At 42.1% G+C, this 20981-nt stretch overlaps 1 protein-coding gene across 8 annotated transcripts in view; it reads right to left on the bottom strand.

The window, feature by feature from the left end:
- LOC108416057 (uncharacterized protein MCAP_0864-like) overlaps nt 1–20981 on the bottom strand; it is a 184725-nt gene that overhangs the window by 8785 nt on the left and 154959 nt on the right. For all 8 annotated transcript variants that reach the window (XM_037531574.1, XM_037531576.1, XM_037531577.1 and 5 more), the window contains 5 exons: nt 8232–8318; nt 7731–7805; nt 6407–6481; nt 1068–1154; nt 356–430 (listed from right to left, as the gene is read on the bottom strand). In XM_037531574.1, the coding sequence (XP_037387471.1) occupies nt 356–430; nt 1068–1154; nt 6407–6481; nt 7731–7805; nt 8232–8318 (399 nt within the window). The remainder of the gene's footprint in view (nt 1–355; nt 431–1067; nt 1155–6406; nt 6482–7730; nt 7806–8231; nt 8319–20981) is intronic.

The following is a 20981-nucleotide window of genomic DNA, read 5'->3' as shown; positions in this document are numbered from 1 at the left end:
ACTCTGATTAACTTTAAAATGTAAAAGAAAAAGAACAAGTATTTCATTTACATTCTGTTTATGTGAGTTTTCACGGGTGCCAGTAATCGTGACGCATGTGGTTTTGTTAAAAATAATTATTTCTTGATTTTTTTCTCAGAATAAATTTACTTCAGTTAAAGGCTGAATTTTTTTTCATTTTTTCAGTATGAGATTAAGCTAATTCAGCAAAAGGAAGGAGCCCCGTTTGATTCTCTGATCTGAACCATTGAATCTTTGTGGATCGCATAGCCTGAAATCACTGGAGCTCAATTCAGGATTCACTCTGAACGTTCAAAGCTCCAATAAAGACGCTGAGTGAGCTCGGTGTACTCACACACTGCTCTCCAGAGAAGCAAGTCTGTCTGTGAGGGTCTTTTCTATGCACCCAGTCTTGTCACTGTTCTGCTCCCTGTAATTAAAATAATGAGAGAAAGAGGTCAGGAAATGAATTTCACATTTTCAACACTTGATATTTCCTAGTGTGCACTGTAAAAAATTCACTGAAGAATCAACAGTTAAACTTAATCAACATCACACAGTCAGAAACCTGTAATCTGATGCTGATCACTCTCTGCAGAACATTCATCCAGATTTCAGTCCTGATCTTAGTCCTGTGCTAATGTTTAAGCTCATGTTGAGCTCTGTCTTTATCTGTATTACAGAATTTGGGGTTTAGGATTTGATTGTAGTTGTGGTGAATAAGCTCCTCATACATGTTGTAGAGCTTTGTGTCAAAGAGAGAAGATGTTCTATAAACAGGATTCCTTAAGGTTCTCAGCTCTGCAGAGATCAGTTTTTTCCATCTTCTAACTCTCTGAATCCCTTTGATGAAGAACTTGTTAATGAGCTGATCAGGTGTGTTTAATGAGGAGGAACGCTAAGCTCTGCAGAGCTGTGGTCTGGAAGGAGTCCAGTTTGATATCTCTGATCTGAACCACTGAACCTTTTGTGAATCGTCTAGATTGAAATCACTAAAGCTCAACTCAGGATTCACTCTGAACGTTCAAAGCACCAATAAAGACGCTGAGTGTGCTCGGTGTACTCACACAGTCCTCTCCAAAGAAGCAAGTTTCTCTTTGAGGATCTTTTCTATGCGGTTAATCTGCTCACTGTTCTGCTCACTATTCTGCTTCCTGTAATTAAAGGACCGAGAGAAAGAAGTTAGGAAATGAACACTTGATATTTCCTAGTGTGCACTGTAAAAAGTTCACAGAAGAATCAACAGTTAAACTTAATCAACATCACACAGTCAGAAACCTGTAATCTGATGCTGATCACAGTCTGCAGAACATTCATCCAGATTTCAGTCCTGATCTTAGTCCTGTGCTAATGTTTCAGCTCATGTTGAGCTCTGTCTTTATCTGTATGACAGAATTCGGGGTGTTGAGGATTTAATTGTAGTTGTAGTGATGAAGCTCCTCATACAAGTTCTAGAACGTTACGTCAAAGAGTGAGCAAGGAGCAAGAGGGGGAGAGCAAGCGCCGCACAAGTAGAGAGCTGAAGGACTTTATTTACACTGATATGCGTGCATGACCTCATGTGAGTTAGCAGTTACAGTCGTTATGTAGCTTAAGTTAAACCTAACACAAGTCATAATGTGTGAGAGAGTTCATTGTTATACAGAGTGAGGTAATGCTTAGCAGAACGTTAGTTATGTGCCTCGGGCACATCATTTTATGTGTTCACTGAAGTTCTTTAGCTGGTGCGAATTTCAGCGATTTTAGTGCATGTTTATGTAGAAGCTTGTAATCGTTTTTTCTCATCTGTTTGTTTCGTAGACCATATCAGTTTTATATCATTCAAGTCATCGTACCATCTCATATCAGCCTTTTATAAGCCTAACATCAAGTTACATTCGGATGCATGCTTTGCTGTCGGTTCTATGAGTCAACTTAAGAGTATATAAGACTGCATTGAAGAAGCATGAGGGCTATGGATGATCTGCTGTCGTTCAGTAAATCACAATTAAGTTCACACTGACTGCTGCGTATTTCCTGGGCTCTAATAGGCCTTCCCAGTTTGATGTCCACCTATGAGTAAACGGAAACAGCCCCTACGGTGGGATTAGAGAATTATAACAAACCTTTCCCACATTTTCTGGTCCTTCGAGCCGGATGGGCATTTGCTGGTATCGTTGACGCCAGTCAGTGTAAACAGTCATGCAGTCTGTCTGCCCTAAGCGCCGTCCAGCTTACTTGCAAGATTATGAAGTAGCCATGGCAGGCTTTAATGAAACACCAGATCAGTTATTAACGGGAGCTGACGCAAGCCCCTTAGCAGTTACAGAACTGAACCATGTCTCATGCCCCTCACAACAGAGATGGAACACCATCATTGATGAGTGGCACCTCTCCCCTGAGCAGTCCATACACCAAGCGGACAGTGTTCTAGGCTCCAATTCCCAGTTCCTAGTTGGTAGAGAACCCTTTCAAACGATCTATCAAGCACAGATGGATGAAATTCATAGAGAAAATGTAAAGCTACACGAAACCCAGTGTGCAGTACGAGCTGATATAGCCCGTCTCCAGGCAGCGAAGGAGGATTTAGTCACACTAATGGAGAAAGCATGTCATCTTACACGTTCAGGCTCCCCCTTCGATTCAGAACCTGTCCGTCAGCAGCAGTCAGTCAAGTCATCTTGGACAGAAGAGGAGGAGTGGCCTGCTCCTCCTCCATGGATCTCCTCAGAGGTTGAAACCTCTGCTAGTGCTTATGAACCCCCTGCTCCTTCTCACAAGGGAGTTAACCCAGCTACTTCAACACCAAAGGTAGTTAACAGTGATAGCCACCCAAGACAAGTAGAGAAAATGGCGTCCTCTGACCCCAATGCTGTTAGCCCTGTATTGCGCTACCCTGGTTCTGAGGCCCCCCAGTTAAGCTCTGAACCTACCGCCCATACTCTTGGTCATACTGCATGGCCAGTCCACAACCCCTCAGGAGTGGAGCGGTACTATAGAGGACCCCAACCTACCATTCCCTACTTTAGTAATAAAGACCCCAGTGAGTTTGCTCGCCTCAAGATGGCACTAGACAACCTCCTACCTCCAGATAGTACAGAGCTGTTCAAGTATCAGGTGTTAGTAGACCATCTTAAGATAGAAGAAGCCTGCCTGATAGCTGACTCCTACCTCCATTCGTCTACCCCCTACACTGATACCATCTTAGCCCTCCACGAGAGGTTTGGTCAGCCTCACCAAATTGCCCTCCAGAGGATAGCTCACATAATGGACCTACCCGATGTACAAGATGGCCATCCTTCGGCCTTTGAGAAATTTTCACTCCAGGTCCAGTCATTAGTTGGTATGCTGCGGACTCTGGGACCAGAAGGTAGTGTAGAGCTACAATGCAGGTCTCACGTGGCTAGACTTCTCAATAAGCTTCCCCCAAATCGTCGGGCAGATTTTCGCCGCCATCTGCTGCATCACCCAAACACCGCATATACATTGGAAGGTGTAGCTGGTTGGTTAAAGCATGAAGCCTGGTGTCAGGAATATGAGAGTGAGCACACTAGGAGGGAGAAGCGAGCCAAGCCCGTCTTACAGGGCATTCAGCGTCACAAGCACACTACTGCCACCGTTCTAATTGGGGTAGAAAATGAAAGGAGTCAAACCAGCACTAATGCTGGAGCTCCACCTAAGAGCCGACCTAAGTCACATTGTTTCTACTGCCAGAGCACCGAGCACCCCTTCAGCCAGTGCCCAGCCTTCCAAACCCTGACTAAGGACCAGGTAGCTAACTGGATCCGCCAGAACCGATGATGCTGGCGCTGCGGTCGGTTCCACCAAGCTGCCCAGTGTGACCTACAGAAACCTTGTTCCCTCTGTAATAGGAGACACTTAAGGATCCTTCACGCAGTGAATGACCAGCCCCAAAGGGATCAGCTGAAGGCCGAGTCCCACTTAGAGAACACATCCACCCAGCTGCTCTATTTGAATAAGCCTGTCAGCAATAATCGTGTACTGCTTAAGGTAGTGCGTGTCCTGCTTCATTGTGGAGAGTGCACCCTAGATACATTTGCTGTTCTAGATGATGGATCTGAGCGCACTATACTCCTACCAGAAGCCACAAGAAGACTTGGGTTAAAGGGAACCCCTGAGAGCCTTACTTTGAGGACCATACGACATGACATTCAAATGCTAAATGGGTCTTCAGTGTCTTTCCAAATCTCTCCCTTCTCACAGCCCTGGAGACGCTACCAGGTGTCACAAGCTTTCACAGCTTCTCGGTTGGCCCTAGTAGATCATGCCTATCCAGTATCCAAATTACAGTCTCAGTACCGCCACTTATCAGGTCTTCCACTCCAGCCATTCGAGAGAGCCAAACCCCTTCTTCTAGTTGGTGCTGACCACCCTCACCTTATAACCCCCATCGAGCCAGTGAAGTTAGGTGCTCCAGGTGGACCTGCAGCCGTCCACACCAGACTGGGATGGACGCTTCAGGGACCTACTAGGCTGGTGGAACGAGGGTTATCTCCGCAGCAGTGTTTACACACTTCAGTGGTACCGGATACTGCAGAGCTATTCCAGTGTGTAGAGAAGTTATGGCGAGTTGACACTGTTCCGTTCCGTAGGGAACAGGACTGCACCCGTTCAAGACAAGACCACGACGCCATAGAAATGCTAGAAACAAAGACAGTTTGCATTGAAGTAGAGGGTATGTATCGTTATGCAACGCCTTACGTAAGCGAGATATTCCCCTGCTCTGTTCCTCAGAAGCTGCTGTGTTATCTAGGCTCAGGAGCTTGGAGAGGAAGCTTGCTAAAGACCCTCAGAGTGCAGCGGCCTACCGTGCTGAAATACAGAAATTACTTCTATCAGGGTCAGTGATGAAGCTCAAAGAGAGGCCTCCCAATGAAAGAGAATCGTGGTTTATTCCACACCATATGGTCTTGCACAATGCTAAGAATCGGATCGTATTCGATTGCTCCTTTCAGTCAGGTGGAATTAGCCTGAATGATGCCCTCCTTCCGGGGCCAAGCTTAGGCTCATCACTCCTTGGAGTTCTACTGCGTTTTAGAGAGCATGCGGTAGCCATTAGTGGAGACGTGCGAGCCATGTTCCACCAAGTTAGACTTCTGTCAGAGGACAGTCCACTCTTGAGGTTTATATGGCGGGACTTGAGACGAGAAGATCCACCTGATGTTTATGAGTGGAGAGTCTTACCTTTTGGAACAACATGCAGTCAATGCTGTGCAATCTATGCCCTGCAACGACATGTAAGGGAGAATAGTCAACCGGGTGAAGATGTGAGACTCTCAGTAGAGCGCAATTTCTACGTTGATAATTGTCTACAGAGCCTGCCCTCAGCTGAAGAGGCCAGGAAGCTGATTGACAAGCTGAGAGCATTACTCACAAGAGGAGGTTTTGAGTTAAGGCAGTGGTTGAGCAACGTGCAGTCAGTCACCAGTCACCTTCCAATTGAAGCTAGGTCAGGCAGCAGTGAACAGTGGCTGGCTCATGAGAAGACTGAATCAGGAGAGGGAGCCCTAGGTCTCAGTTGGAACTGCCCCTTAGACATGTTGACATACAAGAGTCGGGTGATGAGTCATGGTCCAGCCACCATGAGAGTTATTTATAAAGACCTAGCAAGTCAGTACGATCCTCTAGGGTACATCATTCCCTTTGTGAATGGTGGATCATTCTCAGCGCTGAAGTAACACTGGCTGTGTTTACATGGAAAGACTTTTGACAGTCCGTTTGAAAACATTTTGATTCCAGATTCAGACTGAGGTGTTTATATGCTCACTATTCAACAATTTGACGGAAAATGTTTGTTTTCATGCACGCTGTAAGTATGACGCACTTGCATGGAGAACCACTTAGAGTAAACGTTACCGTGACAGCGAACGTCAGGTGAGGTCCAGTCAGAGTGAGATGAGTTATGGAGGTCAACATATTTTCCCTTATTTAAACTCCGTGTTCTCCTGTCTTTCACATGGGGATGAATGGAGGGAATTTGACCTCTGTGTCACCCCATATACCCCACTGACACAGGAAGTTGAAGATGACTGCAGGGAAGTTTCTAGACACTCTGATTAACTTTAAAATGTAAAAGAAAAAGAGAACAAGTATTTCATTTACATTCTGTTTATGTGAGTTTTCACGGGTGCCAGTAATCGTGACGCATGTGGTTTTGTTAAAAATAATTATTTTTTGATTTTTTTCTCAGAATAAATTTACTTCAGTTAAAGGCTGAATTTTTTTTCATTTTTTCAGTATGAGATTAAGCTAATTCAGCAAAAGGAAGGAGCCCCGTTTGATTCTCTGATCTGAACCATTGAATCTTTGTGGATCGCATAGCCTGAAATCACTGAAGCTCAATTCAGGATTCACTCTGAACGTTCAAAGCTCCAATAAAGACGCTGAGTGAGCTCGGTGTACTCACACAGTGCTCTCCAGAGAAGCAAGTCTGTCTGTGAGGGTCTTTTCTATGCACCCAGTCTTGTCACTGTTCTGCCCCCTGTAATTAAAGTAATGAGAGAAAGAGGTCAGGAAATGAATTTCACATTTTCAACCACTTGATATTTCCTAGTGTGCACTGTAAAAAGTTCACTGAAGAATCAACAGTTAAACTTAATCAACATCACACAGTCAGAAACCTGTAATCTGATGCTGATCACAGTCTGCAGAACATTCATCCAGATTTCAGTCCTGATCTTAGTCCTGTGCTAATGTTTAAGCTCATGTTGAGCTCTGTCTTTATCTGTATGACAGAATTCGGGGTGTTGAGGATTTAATTGTAGTTGTGATGATGAAGCTCCTCATACAAGTTCTAGCACGTTACGTCAAAGAGAGAAGACGTTCTGTAATCTAGGTGTAGCACAGCATATGCTATCCCGGGCTCAAGGAGGACACTGGAGGCAGGATTAATTTCTCTGTATACTTTGTTAAATCCCTTTTACCCTCTTCTTCAGTGGTCAGGACCACATGGACTCCCACAGAGCAGGTTCTATTTGAGTGGTGGATCATTCTCAGCACTGAAGTAACACTGGCTGTGTTTACATCCAAAGATTTTTGCCAGTCCGTTTGAAAACATTCTGATTCCAGATTCAGATTAAGGTGTTTAACATCACATGAGGTCCAGTCAGAGTGAGATGAGCAGCAGTGAGCAGTGCTTGTGTTTTTAATTGCGTTAAAATGATGTCAGACTGAGAAAAACATCCATCACATGTTCTTATTAAAGAAGGCAGAGAGGGAGACGTCGTGTACTCAGACGCATAAGCTGGACGTCCGTCCCACCGTCGTCTTTTAAAGCTAAGAGCATGAACTTCGTCTCCTCTGCAGACCAGTTTCTGCTCCGCCGTGTTGAACGGTATAAACTTTTGCCAGAGCCGGTTTATTAGTTCTGTGCCTTTGCTATGATGTGACGCACATGCGCAGAACATATTTACACATTCTAAATGGAAAGTTATCAGATTCACGTGTTTACATGCCTATTATTCCTCTATTTAACAGATTATTTACAGGATTACCCTCCTCGTTCAATCAGATAGAAATTGTATTTCGACTGGCCTCAATGGCACTAGACTGTTCCTACTGAGGAGTTTACATGGACATATTCTATTCCGATTGAGCTATTAGTCGGATTATTAGGTTGCATGTCAACGTAGCTGCTGATGTGGTGGTGGTGTGTTAGTGTGTGTTGCGCTAGTCTGAGTGGATCAGACACAGCAGCAGTAAAGGCGCTGTGCGTGTGTCGGTGTACTCACCCAGTCTTCTCCAAAGAATCAAGTCTCTTTTTGAGGGTATCTTCTGTGCTCTTAATCAGGTTATGATTCTGCTCACTGTAATTAAAGGAACGAGAGAAAGAGGTCAGGAAATTAATTTCATATTTTCAACACTTGATTTGATTGTAGTTGTGGTGATGAAGCTCCTCATACATGTTGTAGAGCTTTGTGTCAAAGAGAGAAGATGTTCTATAAACAGGATTCCTTAAGGTTCTCAGCTCTGCAGAGATCAGTGTTTTCCATCTTCTAACTCTCTGAATCCCGTTGATGAAGAAGTTGTTAATGAGCTGCTCAGGTGTGTTCAATAAGGAGGAACGCTAAGCTCTGCATAGCTGTGGTCTGGAAGGAGCCCAGTTTGATTTCTCTGTTCTGAACCATTGAATCTTTTGTGAAGGTTGCCTGAAATCACTGAAGCTCAACTCAGGATTCACTCTGAACGTTCAAAGCACCAATAAAGACGCTGAGTGTGCTCGGTGTACTCACACAGTCCTCTCCAAAGAAGCAAGTTTCTCTTTGAGGGTCTTTTCTATGCTGTTAATCTGCTCACTGTTCTGCTCACTGTTCTGCTTCCTATAATTAAAGGACCGAGAGAAAGAAGTTAGGAAATGAACACTTGATATTTCCTAGTGTGCACTGTAAAAAATTCACTGAAGAATCAACAGTTAAACTTAATCAACATCACACAGTCAGAAACCTGTAATCTGATGCTGATCACACTCTGCAGAACATTCAGCCAGATTTCAGTCCTGATCTTAGTCCTGTGCTAATGTTTAACCTCATGTTGAGCTCTGTCTTTGAGTGTGTTCCATTCTGTGGGCAGCTGCCTTACTATTCACTGCCTTACAATTCACTGCCTTCTAAGGCAGCATTTTAACTGTAAAGGAACCTTATTAGGCATCATATTAAGCACGGTGATTCAGAGCCATCATACATTGATTGTGGTTGTGTTGAAACTCCTTGTACCTTGTTCTAGTGTTGTCCATCTTCTAGCTCTCTGAATTCAGCTGATGAAGAACTTGTTAATGAGCTGATCAGGAGGATCAGGTATGTTTAATAAGGACGAACACTAAACTCTGCAAAGCCTGAATTTCATCTGTGATGAAATGCGCTGTTACGGTGAAATAAGATCCTGTGGTAGTGGAAGACCACGCAGCAGATTACTGCTATTCTACCCGTTCAGTCAGTGATTTCATAACTTCAGTTTTGGTCTCCTTGTAGAGGCCTGATCCTCGGGAATAAATCCTTGTAAATCCTTGGCAATAAAAGTTCTGATAGAGTTTGTAGTTCACTTCGTCTTTTCCGAGTTAGGTGAAGGCTTTGACATCGCTTGATCGATGGTCCTCTGGTTGGCAGCAACTACAACCAGGTGGAAAATGGGTGGAAACGTAATATGCTCCACAGTGCTTCCATACACTAGCGCAGGTGTCGGAGACCTGTTGCTGCTTTACTGGCCTGGTGTGGCTTCACATCAGAGTTAAATTTCTAGGTAAAATAAAATAATCCTCATTTGCAGTAAAATAAAGCTCGGCTGATCATTCAAACACAGTTTTAACAATAAATGATCTTAAACGCCTGAGATATTGTAGCAAATAACTGCTAGTTCACCTAGCTAGCAGCTAACGAAAAGGCAAAGATAGAGATTTCAAATGAACGTCAATAATTTGGAGACGAATGGACTTATTTACATTTATAAACCCTCTAGCTGGTTTCCTGATGCGTTTAATCTGCAACAATAAACTGTCAAACAGTTAAAAAACTTGTGAAACTGAAGTCAGTTTCTTGTTCTCCAGCTTCTCCTTCAAATTGTCCTGTTCCACCTTAAACGGTACAGCAGTTTACACTCTGGTGCCTCAGGCACCATTTAATGTGGAACGGAAAAATATGAATAAGGAGCTGGAGACCGAGAAACTGACTTCAGCCTCGTAAAAAGTAGAACATTGAGAGACATTTTACAAGAAACTGTTCTACTGTTGTGGAAAAGTTTCCAGCTGGAGATGTGAGAAAAGCAGCTGTAGCTGAGCTGAAGCTTAAAGCAGAGCAAAGTGAGTCTGTGTTTTCGTTTGTATTGTATTTTTTAGCCTACAGTAGAACATTAGCATGTACTGAGACACATGTACAGCCAAGATAGTAAAATGGACTCAAAATGTTGTGGTTCCCAAGGTGGTTTGATTTTTACTGAAAGGACAAAATGACTCTTATTAACATTTCGGGATGCGACTCCTGCTCTAGCTCTTAATTCAGTTTGCCGCCACAGACTGTCAGGGCACTTTAAATGAAGTAGGTAAATCCATCAAGAAACAGTTTTTCAAACAAACTACATGTCATAATTATTCACAGCCCTGCATTCAATGCTTAGCAAATGAAACAGCACTTATTCTCCTACATCATCATCTTCTAAGGTGGGAGAACCCAGAGCAGGGAATTTGAGACCAGTCCTCATTTCAGAGTCTCTCCAGATCTTCCAGGGTCCTAGCCCCTCTCTCTCTTTAGCTCAGCTCACAGGTTTTCTATGGGGTTTAGATCTGGGGACTGAGATGTTCAGGGCAGAAGCTTCATTTTGAGTTCAGTAAACCTTTTTTGTGTTGGACATGTTTTTTATTATTGTTCTTCTGGAGGATTAAATGATGACTTATTTTTAGGTTCTTGATCCAAGCAGGTAGAGTTTGATTCAGAATCTTCTGGTATTTCATGGAGTCCTTGATGCTGTGTTCTCTAACAAGGTTCTTAAGGAAAATGGAGGAAAAACAGCCCCTCAACATCACAGACCCTCCACCCTACTTAACATTGGGGGTCAGGGTCTTTCAGAGTACTCATCCTTCTCACTATGCCAAACCCACCTTGAGTGTTTGTTGCCTAAAATCTCAGTTTTCATTTCATCTGACCATAGAACCCGTTTCCAATCACAGACGTAGTAGCGCTTATCAACCTCCAGGGTCTTACGTTTGTGATTAGATGACAGAAAAGACTTTTTCCTGGCATGCCTTCCAGATAATCTTTTGGCATGGAGGTGGTGTCTGATGATAGTTTTGGAGACCTGGTGACCCCAAGATGCTGCTGTTTGTAACTGTCCTTGGGGCTTCTTTGTCCTCTCTTACCATCCACCTCACTGTGTGTGGGGACAGAAGACACTTGGGTTCTCATTCAGTCGAGTTTGCAGCTGTTTTTCTACATCCATTCTCTGACTTATGAAGGTCAACATATTTTCCCTTGTTTAAACTCCGTGTTCTCCTGTCTTTCACATGGGGATGAATGGAGGGAATTTGACCTTTGTGTCACCCCATATACCCCACTGACACAGGAAGTTGAAGATGACTGCGTGGAAGTTTCTAGACACTCTGATTAACTTTAAAATGTAAAATACAAAGAGAAGAAGAATTTCATTTACATTCTGTTTATGTGAGTTTTCACGGGTGCCAGTAATCGTGGCGCATGTGGTTTTGTTAAAAATAACTATTTCTTGATTTTTTTTCTCAGAATAAATTTACTTCAGTTAAAGGCTGAATTGTTTTTTTCATTTTTTCAGTATGAGATTAAGCTAATTCAGCAAAAAGAAGGAGCCCAGTTTGATTCTCTGATCTGAACTATTGATTCTTTGTGAATTGTTTAGCCTGATATCTCTGAAGCTCAACTCAGGATTCACTCTGAACGTTCAATGCTCCAATAAAGATGCTGAGTGTGCTCGGTGTACTCACACAGTGCTCTCCAGAGAAGCAAGTCTGTTTGTGAGGGTCTTTTCTATGCAGTTAATCTGCTCCCTGTAATTATAGTAATGAGAGAAAGAGGTCAGGAAATGAATTTCACATTTTCAAACACTTGATATTTCCTAGTGTGCACTGTAAAAAATTCACTGAAGAATCAACAGTTAAACTTAATCAACATCACACAGTCAGAAACCTGTAATCTGATGCTGATCACACTCTGCAGAACATTCATCCAGATTTCAGGAGAGAGAAAGAGAGAGAGACATGCATAACGAGGGAAAGGGTGAATTTCAACCATCTACACAGACCTCTTGAGGAGCTGTTCTGATTTTGTACTTTTGATGTTCTGATTGTGGCTCCTCATAAAAAACACCAACACCAACACCAGAATCACCACCGCAGCCACTGTGAGAAGTATCAGAGCAGTCGCCCACCCTGGAACAGACACCTGTGGAGCTCCTACACAACACACCACACACAGCTTTAATCTCCTCATTATTATTTACAGTGTATTACAGTACAGAACTGCCCTCACACTGACCACATTAAACCTGATTAATCATCATTTATTACACACAGTCTGCTGTGGAGCTCCTACACACCACACACAGCTTTAATCTCCTCATTATTATTTACAGTGTATTACAGTACAGAACTGCCCTCACACTGACCACATTAAACCTGATTAATCATCATTTATTACACACAGTCTGCTGTGGAGCTCCTACACACCACACACAGCTTTAATCTCCTCATTATTATTTACAGTGTATTACAGTACAGAACTGCCCTCACACTGACCACATTAAACCTGATTAATCATCATTTATTACACACAGTCTGCTGTGGAGCTCCTACACACCACACACAGCTTTAATCTCCTCATTATTATTTACAGTGTATTACAGTACTGAACTGCCCTCACACTGACCACATTAAACCTGATTAATCATCATTTATTACACACAGTCTGCTGTGGAGCTCCTACACACCACACACAGCTTTAATCTCCTCATTATTATTTACAGTGTATTACAGTACAGAACTGCCCTCACACTAACCACATTAAACCTGATTAATCATCATTTATTACACACAGTCTGCTGTGGAGCTCCTACACAACACACCACACACAGCTTTAATCTCCTCATTATTATTTACAGTCTATTACAGTACAGAACTGCCCTCACACTGACCACATTAAACCTGATTAATCATCATTTATTACACACAGTCTGCTGTGGAGCTCCTACACACCACACACAGCTTTAATCTCCTCATTATTATTTACAGTGTATTACAGTACAGAACTGCCCTCACACTAACCACATTAAACCTGATTAATCATCATTTATTACACACAGTCTGCTGTGGAGCTCCTACACACCACACACAGCTTTAATCTCCTCATTATTATTTACAGTGTATTACAGTACTGAACTGCCCTCACACTGACCACATTAAACCTGATTAATCATCATTTATTACACACAGTCTGCTGTGGAGCTCCTACACACCACACACAGCTTTAATCTCCTCATTATTATTTACAGTGTATTACAGTACAGAACTGAATGTATGTTATTATTTCCGGGGCTTATTAGCATTTACAGTTCTTATTTTTAAATGTTTGAATGATGCTGGTAAAGAATATACAGAACCAGGAAGAGAAACATAACACACTGTACAAATAAGCATACAAATATGAACATCAATATAATATATGATATTATCTAAAGACACACACACACACACACACACACACACACACAAGAACAACGCTGAATAGCAGCAATGGGAGTAAAACCCGATGTTTAAACCAGTGTGTTCTGGCTTTTTTTTTTTTTTTGCTGTTGTGTTTTTATTGTGCTGATATTACCTTTTGCCACTAGGTGGCACAATTACTAATTACAAGTACTACTTGCCACTAGGTCATGCAATTTCCTGTTTCTTCAATGGCATCAGAACACATTGAGAGCACGGCATTGCACAGCTTACTGTTCTGATGAGCATCTCCTTCCATCCTGCATGCAATCATTCATCCAAGCATCGTCTGTAAGCAGACGCAATACTATCATGCTAAAGGTTCATAACATCGTGAGCAAGGCAACTGAGTTGTGCAGGATCTATTTGCACTAGTGTATGTTCATTTGAACCATTTTGTGTTTAGTTTTACTGAGTTCCTGGCGCACTCTTCCACTGAGTGGTGACAGCAAATAAATCCCTTTAAACCTCAAGAGTGTTTGGACAAGTTCTCTATCTGCTGAAGAAGCAGGGTTTTCAAGTGAGGGCAGAATACAGTATGAATAATATAGGTTTAAAGACTTTTTACCCTTCATAAACAAACTTTATCAACTTTCATACCCATCAGCATATCTGCATAAAATAAAATACAGAAGTCCCAGTAAATTCATACCTTGGACAATCACTGAATAGACGTGAATGTCCTCTTTAGTCTTGATGTCCCGAATAGTGTAAACTCCACTATCAGACGGCTTCATGTCTCTCAGCTCTAGATCAGATGTTAGTTTAGACATTCTGTGTTTATATTCAGGTTTACACTCTAGTGATTGTCCATCCACTGTACAGATCTGACGACTGAATGTTCCAGATGTTCCTCTGCAGTCGTAAATCACCTCCAGCGGATCTGATATGTCCAAATTCAGCACCAGAGATTCACCGGCCTTTATTTGAACTAGAGTATTCACAGCTGAGGAGAAAAACAATCAGGAATGTCATTTATTGACTGCAGATCTGACACTAAACACAGAACTCAAATCATTGGAGTTCAGGCAGTAAAGCTCAGTGAAGGAAACAGACAGACACTTACTTTCAATCTTCAGGGCCATGTCACAGAGATCTTTACCATCACAGTCACACGTGTATGAGGTTCTCTTGCTGAAATCGGTGTCAGTGATGGTGAGAGAGAGATCTCCCTTCAGGTACTGATCATGGATCATCTGATATCCCTCCTTCACTGATCTACATGAAGTCTGATCACACTCAGCCAGAGCATCTCTGGGTTTATGGAACACAGTCCATCTCGCTAAACCAGAACATCTCTCAGAGCAGCGCAGAGTAGCAGAGTCATGAAGCTTCACCTTCACTGAAGAATGTGATTTAGGCAGAAACACAAAGAGAATAAGAAAAGGAAAGTTAAGAACTAGTTTAGTAACAAGTTAAAATTAACATCTAAAACATTCCTGCCATCTACAGCCTCCTACAGCTTAATACCCCCAATCTTAAATAATAACAAATATTCTGCAATATCAATATTAATCACTGATCATTAATATTGTAAAACTGGAAGCAGAAATAATTAAACAAGGTGGTGCTTTGTGTTCAGATTCTCCGGCTCAGCCTGCTTAACACTGAACATGGGATAAATTCCAGTATGAATGGAAAAGGACCAATGGGACTTTCTTTTCAGTCTAGTCTTAGGATTAAACTGGGTTTGGGAAACTGGTCTATACGCTCTATAAATCCTGATGCATCCCTGATAATATTTTCATCCATCGTGATTAAATTGTGAGTCATTAATTTTGGCTCATCTTTTTGAGCCCATATGGCACTCAGCAGAATGCAGAGTGTCAAAGCAGACTACACCAGCTCAAAGGCAAAAGGCCATGGTGTGCATGAAGGCAGAAGAGGGGCAAGCAGGTCGGTCTGCTAGCTAAGCTAATGTCTACCAGCATAGGCCAGCTATTCCATCACTCTTTCTGGCCAGTATTTGCTCACTGGATAACAAAGCAGATCTTGCTTGACTGAGATTGACCGTTCACCAGGAACTGAGGAACTGTTGTGTTTCTACTCCTGATGGAGACCTGGCTGAACATGGAGGGGCATCACGATCATCACAGACTACACCAGAAGAGACATGAAATGCCCCAGGAAGCCACCTTTTCCTGATGCCCTTAACACTTTTTATGCTCATATTGAGGATCTCAACACCTCTCCTGGCTCATGGCCCACCAGGTGAGCTCGCCCTCAGAGTGCCTGCAGTTGATGTGAGGAGGTCTCTGCAGAAACTCATCCACCGCAGGGTTGCAGACCTGGACAAAATCCTTAGGGACTGCGCATACCAGCTCTCAGAGGTGCTTACTGACATCTTTAACATCCCATTTTCCCAGAAGATTGTGCCAACATGCCTTAAGACTGCTACAGTCTGCTGCTATTATCAGTATTGCTTCAAAATCAAGGTGCTGCTGCAGTTTGCCCTCTTGGCCACTTGGTTTACATTTAGATTCTCATGGTCTCATTCCTGTTCACACCACTTACTTTACACTTATACATAGATTTTTATATTCATGTATTTTATTTTGATGGTGTTTTGTGTGTTGTTGTCTTGAATTATTATTGCTGCTACATTACTGCTACATAATTTAATTTCCTTCGTGTTTTAGAATCAATGAATAAATTTATCTGAACATCAGAGTCCCTACATGATGTTGATCCTAAGTGAGTTTTCGGAACAACTAAATGAAGTAGAATCAGCTAGAAACCAAGAGTGTACAGTTCAGGAAATAAGATGTGCTGTGAAAAGCTTTACAAATCGAGAAATACTGGACCAAAAATGTTAGCTGTAGTTTAAGTTCTGACCTATTAGAACCAAAACTAGCATTCAGCAATCAGAAATACTGCTGCTGTAATCATTTTACAGTGCATCAGTTAGCAAGATGAGACCCCACAAAAAAATCCTACTTAGAGCCCCCAAAAGGCTAGAAGTGGCCCTGTTAGTCATTCTTTAAGGAACAGATCTTACCATGGGACATTCCCTCACTGTTTCTGCTGTTTTCAGTTCCTTTCTCTGGATCCAATATTCAGGAACAGTGAGAGAGAAAAAACAGCAAACAAGAACTTTATTAGATTATAAATATAGCACTGCATCTAAATCACTGAAGTTCTGTTAATAACAGTCAGTGAAGAAAACAGAAACACCTACCCTCAACCTGAAGGTACACATCACAGATCTCTGATTTGCCGCACTCACACGTGTATGTATTGCTCTTACTGAGGTCAGCATTAGTGATGATGAGAGACAGATTCCCCTTCAGGTACTGATCATGGATCATCTGATATCCCTCCTTCACTGATCTACATGAAGTCTGATCACACTCAGCTAGAACATCTCTGGGTTTATGGGATACAGTCCATCTGACGACACCAGGACAGCTCTTATAGCAGGGCAGAGTAGCCGTCTCATTAAGCTTCACCTTCACTGGGGGAACAGCTGACACATACACTGAAAAAGAGAATAAGAAAAGGAGAGTCAAGAATTGGGTTTGTAACAGTTTAAGAAATGGTTAAGTTAGATTATTGGATAATTATTGTTACCGTCTGTAGAAAAAACTGATTTATAATATATAAATGTAATAGTTTAATGGTGTGAAGCAGATGCTTGTGGTAAAAACCAGAGTTAAAGACTTTGATGAAAAAAGTGGGATAGAATCACTGATTAGGTGAGTCTGAATGGACAGATAGTCTGTGATTGGTTGATGACGTTTTGGTCAGAGCCAACCCCTACAAAATATTGTTGATGTAAGAGACAATGAATTGACCAATCATGGCTCACAAAGTGTCATTAATGAAAGCCTAGAAGATGGAGGGGCCATTAGAGAGAAAACTCTGAAGAGTCCAACATGAGAACTATAGAGCATTAGTAGGTAGCTTTTCAGGTTGTGTGATATGGGTTATGGATCCTCATCTGACCTACTCTTCAGAAGATAACCTCTATAAAATAATATTTGAGCTACAGCCTATTTGTTCAGATCCTGGACAAAAGAGTGACTGCAGGACAACATCAAATTCTAAACCTGTCATTAGCCAAGTTTACATGCATCTTAATAATCCATTAATAATCGGAATAGAATATCATATTATTACATAATATTACATCCAGGTAAACACCTCAATCAGAATAGCCTAGTCCGATTGAAGCCATTCATAATACAATTTCTATCTGATTGAACGAGGTGGATAAACCTCTAAATAATCCATTGAACAGAAGAATATTATCCGTGGAAACGCCTGTATCCGATTACATTCCCTATCGGAAAGTTTAAGTCTGTCCTGCATGAGCGTCGCGTCATAGTGAGAGTTTATACCGTTCAACACGGCGGAGCAGAAAGTGGTCGTCAGAGGAGACGAAGTTCATGCTCTGATCTTTAAAAGACGGCGGTGGGACGGACGTCCAGCTTATGTGTCTCAGAACACGACGTCTTCCTCTCGGCCTTCTTTAATAAGGACATGTGAAGGACGTTTGACATCAGTTTAAAGCAATTAAAACCACAAGCGCGCCAACTGCAAACTCATCTCACGCTGACTGGACCTCACGTGATGTTCGCTGTCATGGTAACGTGTACTCTAAGCGCTACTTCACGCATGTGTGTCATTTTGCATCGGATTACTTGTAGTGAGCATGTAAACGAAGATTTTCCATTAAATTGTTGAATAGAGTGAGAATAAACACCTCATTCTGAATCTGTAATCAGATTGTATTCAATTAGATTGGCAAAAAGCTTTGCATGTAAACACAGCCATTGACCCAAAGTGAGCTTTTCAGAACTAAACTAACTTGAATCAGCCAGAACTTACCAGCAGTGAATGTGAAGATCAGTAAGATCAGGACACAGTGAGCAGAGCTACAGGACTGCATCGCTCAACTATATCAACAGGAATCCTAAAAAGACACAAAGATCAATAAATAAGAAATCACCTACATCTAAACAACATCAGATGGTCTGACAATAAAATGAAAATAAAAGTTCAACATCTGCACCACTTTCATTCCTCATGTACCTTTTTATGTTTTGGTTATTTTTGTGTTGTACGAAGTTTTCTAAAGCTCTTTCTAGACCCTCTTTAGATTGATAGCCACTGTTGTGTATACACACTTGTTAATCATTTCTAATGCACCTTTTTTATTGCTTTAAAATTACTTTTGAAGGAATTTGGATCTGTAAAAGACTCATTGAAGTAACTACCTCTAATAAAGAAGAAAAAGTTATTGTTGAATTTCAGTATGATGCTACAGTTAGAGAACTCCAGAAGTATCGATGAGTCATAATGTTCTGACCACCTCTTCGTTTCTGCGCTCACTGTCCACTTTATCAGCTCCACTGACTGTATAGCTGCACTCTATAGTTCTACAGTTACAGACTGTAGTCCATCTGTTTCTCTGATACTCTGTTACCCTGTTCTTCAGTGGTCAGGACCCCCAAGGACCCTCACAGAGCAGGTACTATTTTGATGGTGGGTCATTCTCAGCTCTGCAGTAACACTGACGTAGTTGTGGTGTGTTAGTGTGTGTTGTGTTTATCGCTTAATTTTATTTATGTACTTAAACCTTCCCCTTTATAAAATTAGGTTTCTGTAGTAAAAGGGTATAGAAGAAGTCTGTGTTGTTTGTCATGTCTGCATATTCACATCATTAATAACATTAACATTACACTTCTTTTTCTCAGATTAGGAAAAATGCTTCGAATTATGAGCAAATGTTTAACAGATGGACTGGAGGATGAACAAAATTGATACCCTAACAGTGATGAATGTATGTTACATCAGTGGTTCTCTGCCCCACATCCAGGAGACCCCTTGTACTGCATGTTTTATTATTATATCAACTACAAAACATCCAGTTCAACTAACCATGGTATTAACCGGGAGTCATCCAGGGGGCATCCGGATCAGATTCCTGAACCACCTCAGCTGGTTCCTCTCAATGTGCAGGAGTAGCAGCTCTACTCTGAGCTCCTCCGAGATGGCTGAACTCCTCACCCTATCAATAGAGTGTAGCTGCCACCCTATGAAGGAAGCTCATTTCTGCCTCTTGTATTCGCGATCTTGTTCTTTCGGTCATTACCCACAGCTCATGACCATAGGTGAGGGTTGGGATGTAGACCGACCGGTAAACAGAGAGCTTTGCATTATGGCTCATAATAGTTGGCACATACCCTCCGGTCCCCGTTTATTAAAAATAGGGACCACCACCCTGGTCTGCAAGTCCAAGGGTACTGTTCCCGAGGTCCATGCAATACTGCAGAGGCATGTTAGCCACGACAGCCTTAAGCATCTCCAGACGAATTTCATCCACCCCCAGTGCCTTGCCACTGAGCAGTTTGCCAACTACCTCAGTGTCCTCCACCAGGAAAATGGAACTTGACCCACCAGAAGCCTCTGGCCCTGACTCCTGTGATGGAGGCATGTCTCCCGGATTAAGGAGTTCCTCAAAGTGCTCCTTCCACCGACCAACAATATCCTCATTATAAAACAAGCATTAGACATTATTTAACCAACGGAAGAATTCTGATATCTCTAATAACTCAACATTAAACTAATGTATAAATGCATGACTACATTACTTACTGAATGACCCTACCATAGACTGTTTTATCATTGTTTAATTTTCTTTTTTTTACTGTGTAGCGCATCACACATTGCAGCCACTCACTAGGCAAGCCACATACAAATAAAGCATGAAGTAGGTTTAATAAATGCAAATTTGGTATAGTAATTCACCGCCTGACAAGAGAAGACACCGGCAAAACTAGTCTGAGCACTGTCCTTGGTGCTGAAGGTCCCCTACTCTGTTATGACTAGTTTGAATACGTCCCCTACTCTGTTATGATAAGTATAAAGATGTCGCCATTATGACGAGTTTGAAGATGTCCCCCTACTATGTTATGACTAGTTTGAAGATGTCCCCCTACTCTTTTATGACTAGTGTAGAGATGTCCCCCTACTCTGTTAGATAGATAGATAGATAGATAGATAGATAGATAGATAGATAGATAGATAGATAGATAGATAGATACTTTATTGATCCCAAAGGAAAATTAGCAATTATGTCCCCCTACTCTGGTATGACTAGTGTGGAGATATCCCCCTACTCTGTTATGACTATTTTGAAGATGTCCCCCTACTCTGTTATGACAAGTGTGAAGATGTCCCCCTACTCTGTTATGACTAGTTTGAAGATGTCCCCCTACTCTGTTATGACAAGTGTGGAGATGTCCCCCTACTCTGTTATGACTAGTTTGGAGATGTTCCCCTACTCTGGTATGACTAGTGTGGAGATGTCCCTCTACTCTGTTATGACAAGTGTGAAGATGTCCCTCTACTGTTATGACAAGTGTGAAGATATCCCCCTACTCTGTTATGAAAAGTGTGAAGATGCCCCCCTAGAATGTTATGACTACTTTGAAGACGTTCCCCTACTCTGCTGTGACTAGTGTGGAGATGTCCCCCTACTCTGTTATGACTAGTGTGGAGATGTCCCCCTACTCTGTTATGACTAGTGTGGAGATGTTCCACTACTCTGTTATGACAAGTGTGAAGATGTCCCTCTACTGTTATGACAGGTGTGAAGATATCCCCCTACTCTGTTATGAAAAGTGTGAAGATGCCCCCCTAGAATGTTATGACTACTTTGAAGACGTTCCCCTACTCTGCTGTGACTAGTGTGGAGATGTCCCCCTACTCTGTTATGACTAGTTTGGAGATGTTCCCCTACTCTGCTATGACTAGTGTGGAG

Source organism: Pygocentrus nattereri, chromosome 20, assembly GCF_015220715.1.
Source record: "Pygocentrus nattereri isolate fPygNat1 chromosome 20, fPygNat1.pri, whole genome shotgun sequence".
NCBI classification, from domain to species: domain Eukaryota; kingdom Metazoa; phylum Chordata; class Actinopteri; order Characiformes; family Serrasalmidae; genus Pygocentrus; species Pygocentrus nattereri.
This window is presented reverse-complemented; position numbering and strand designations above follow the sequence as displayed.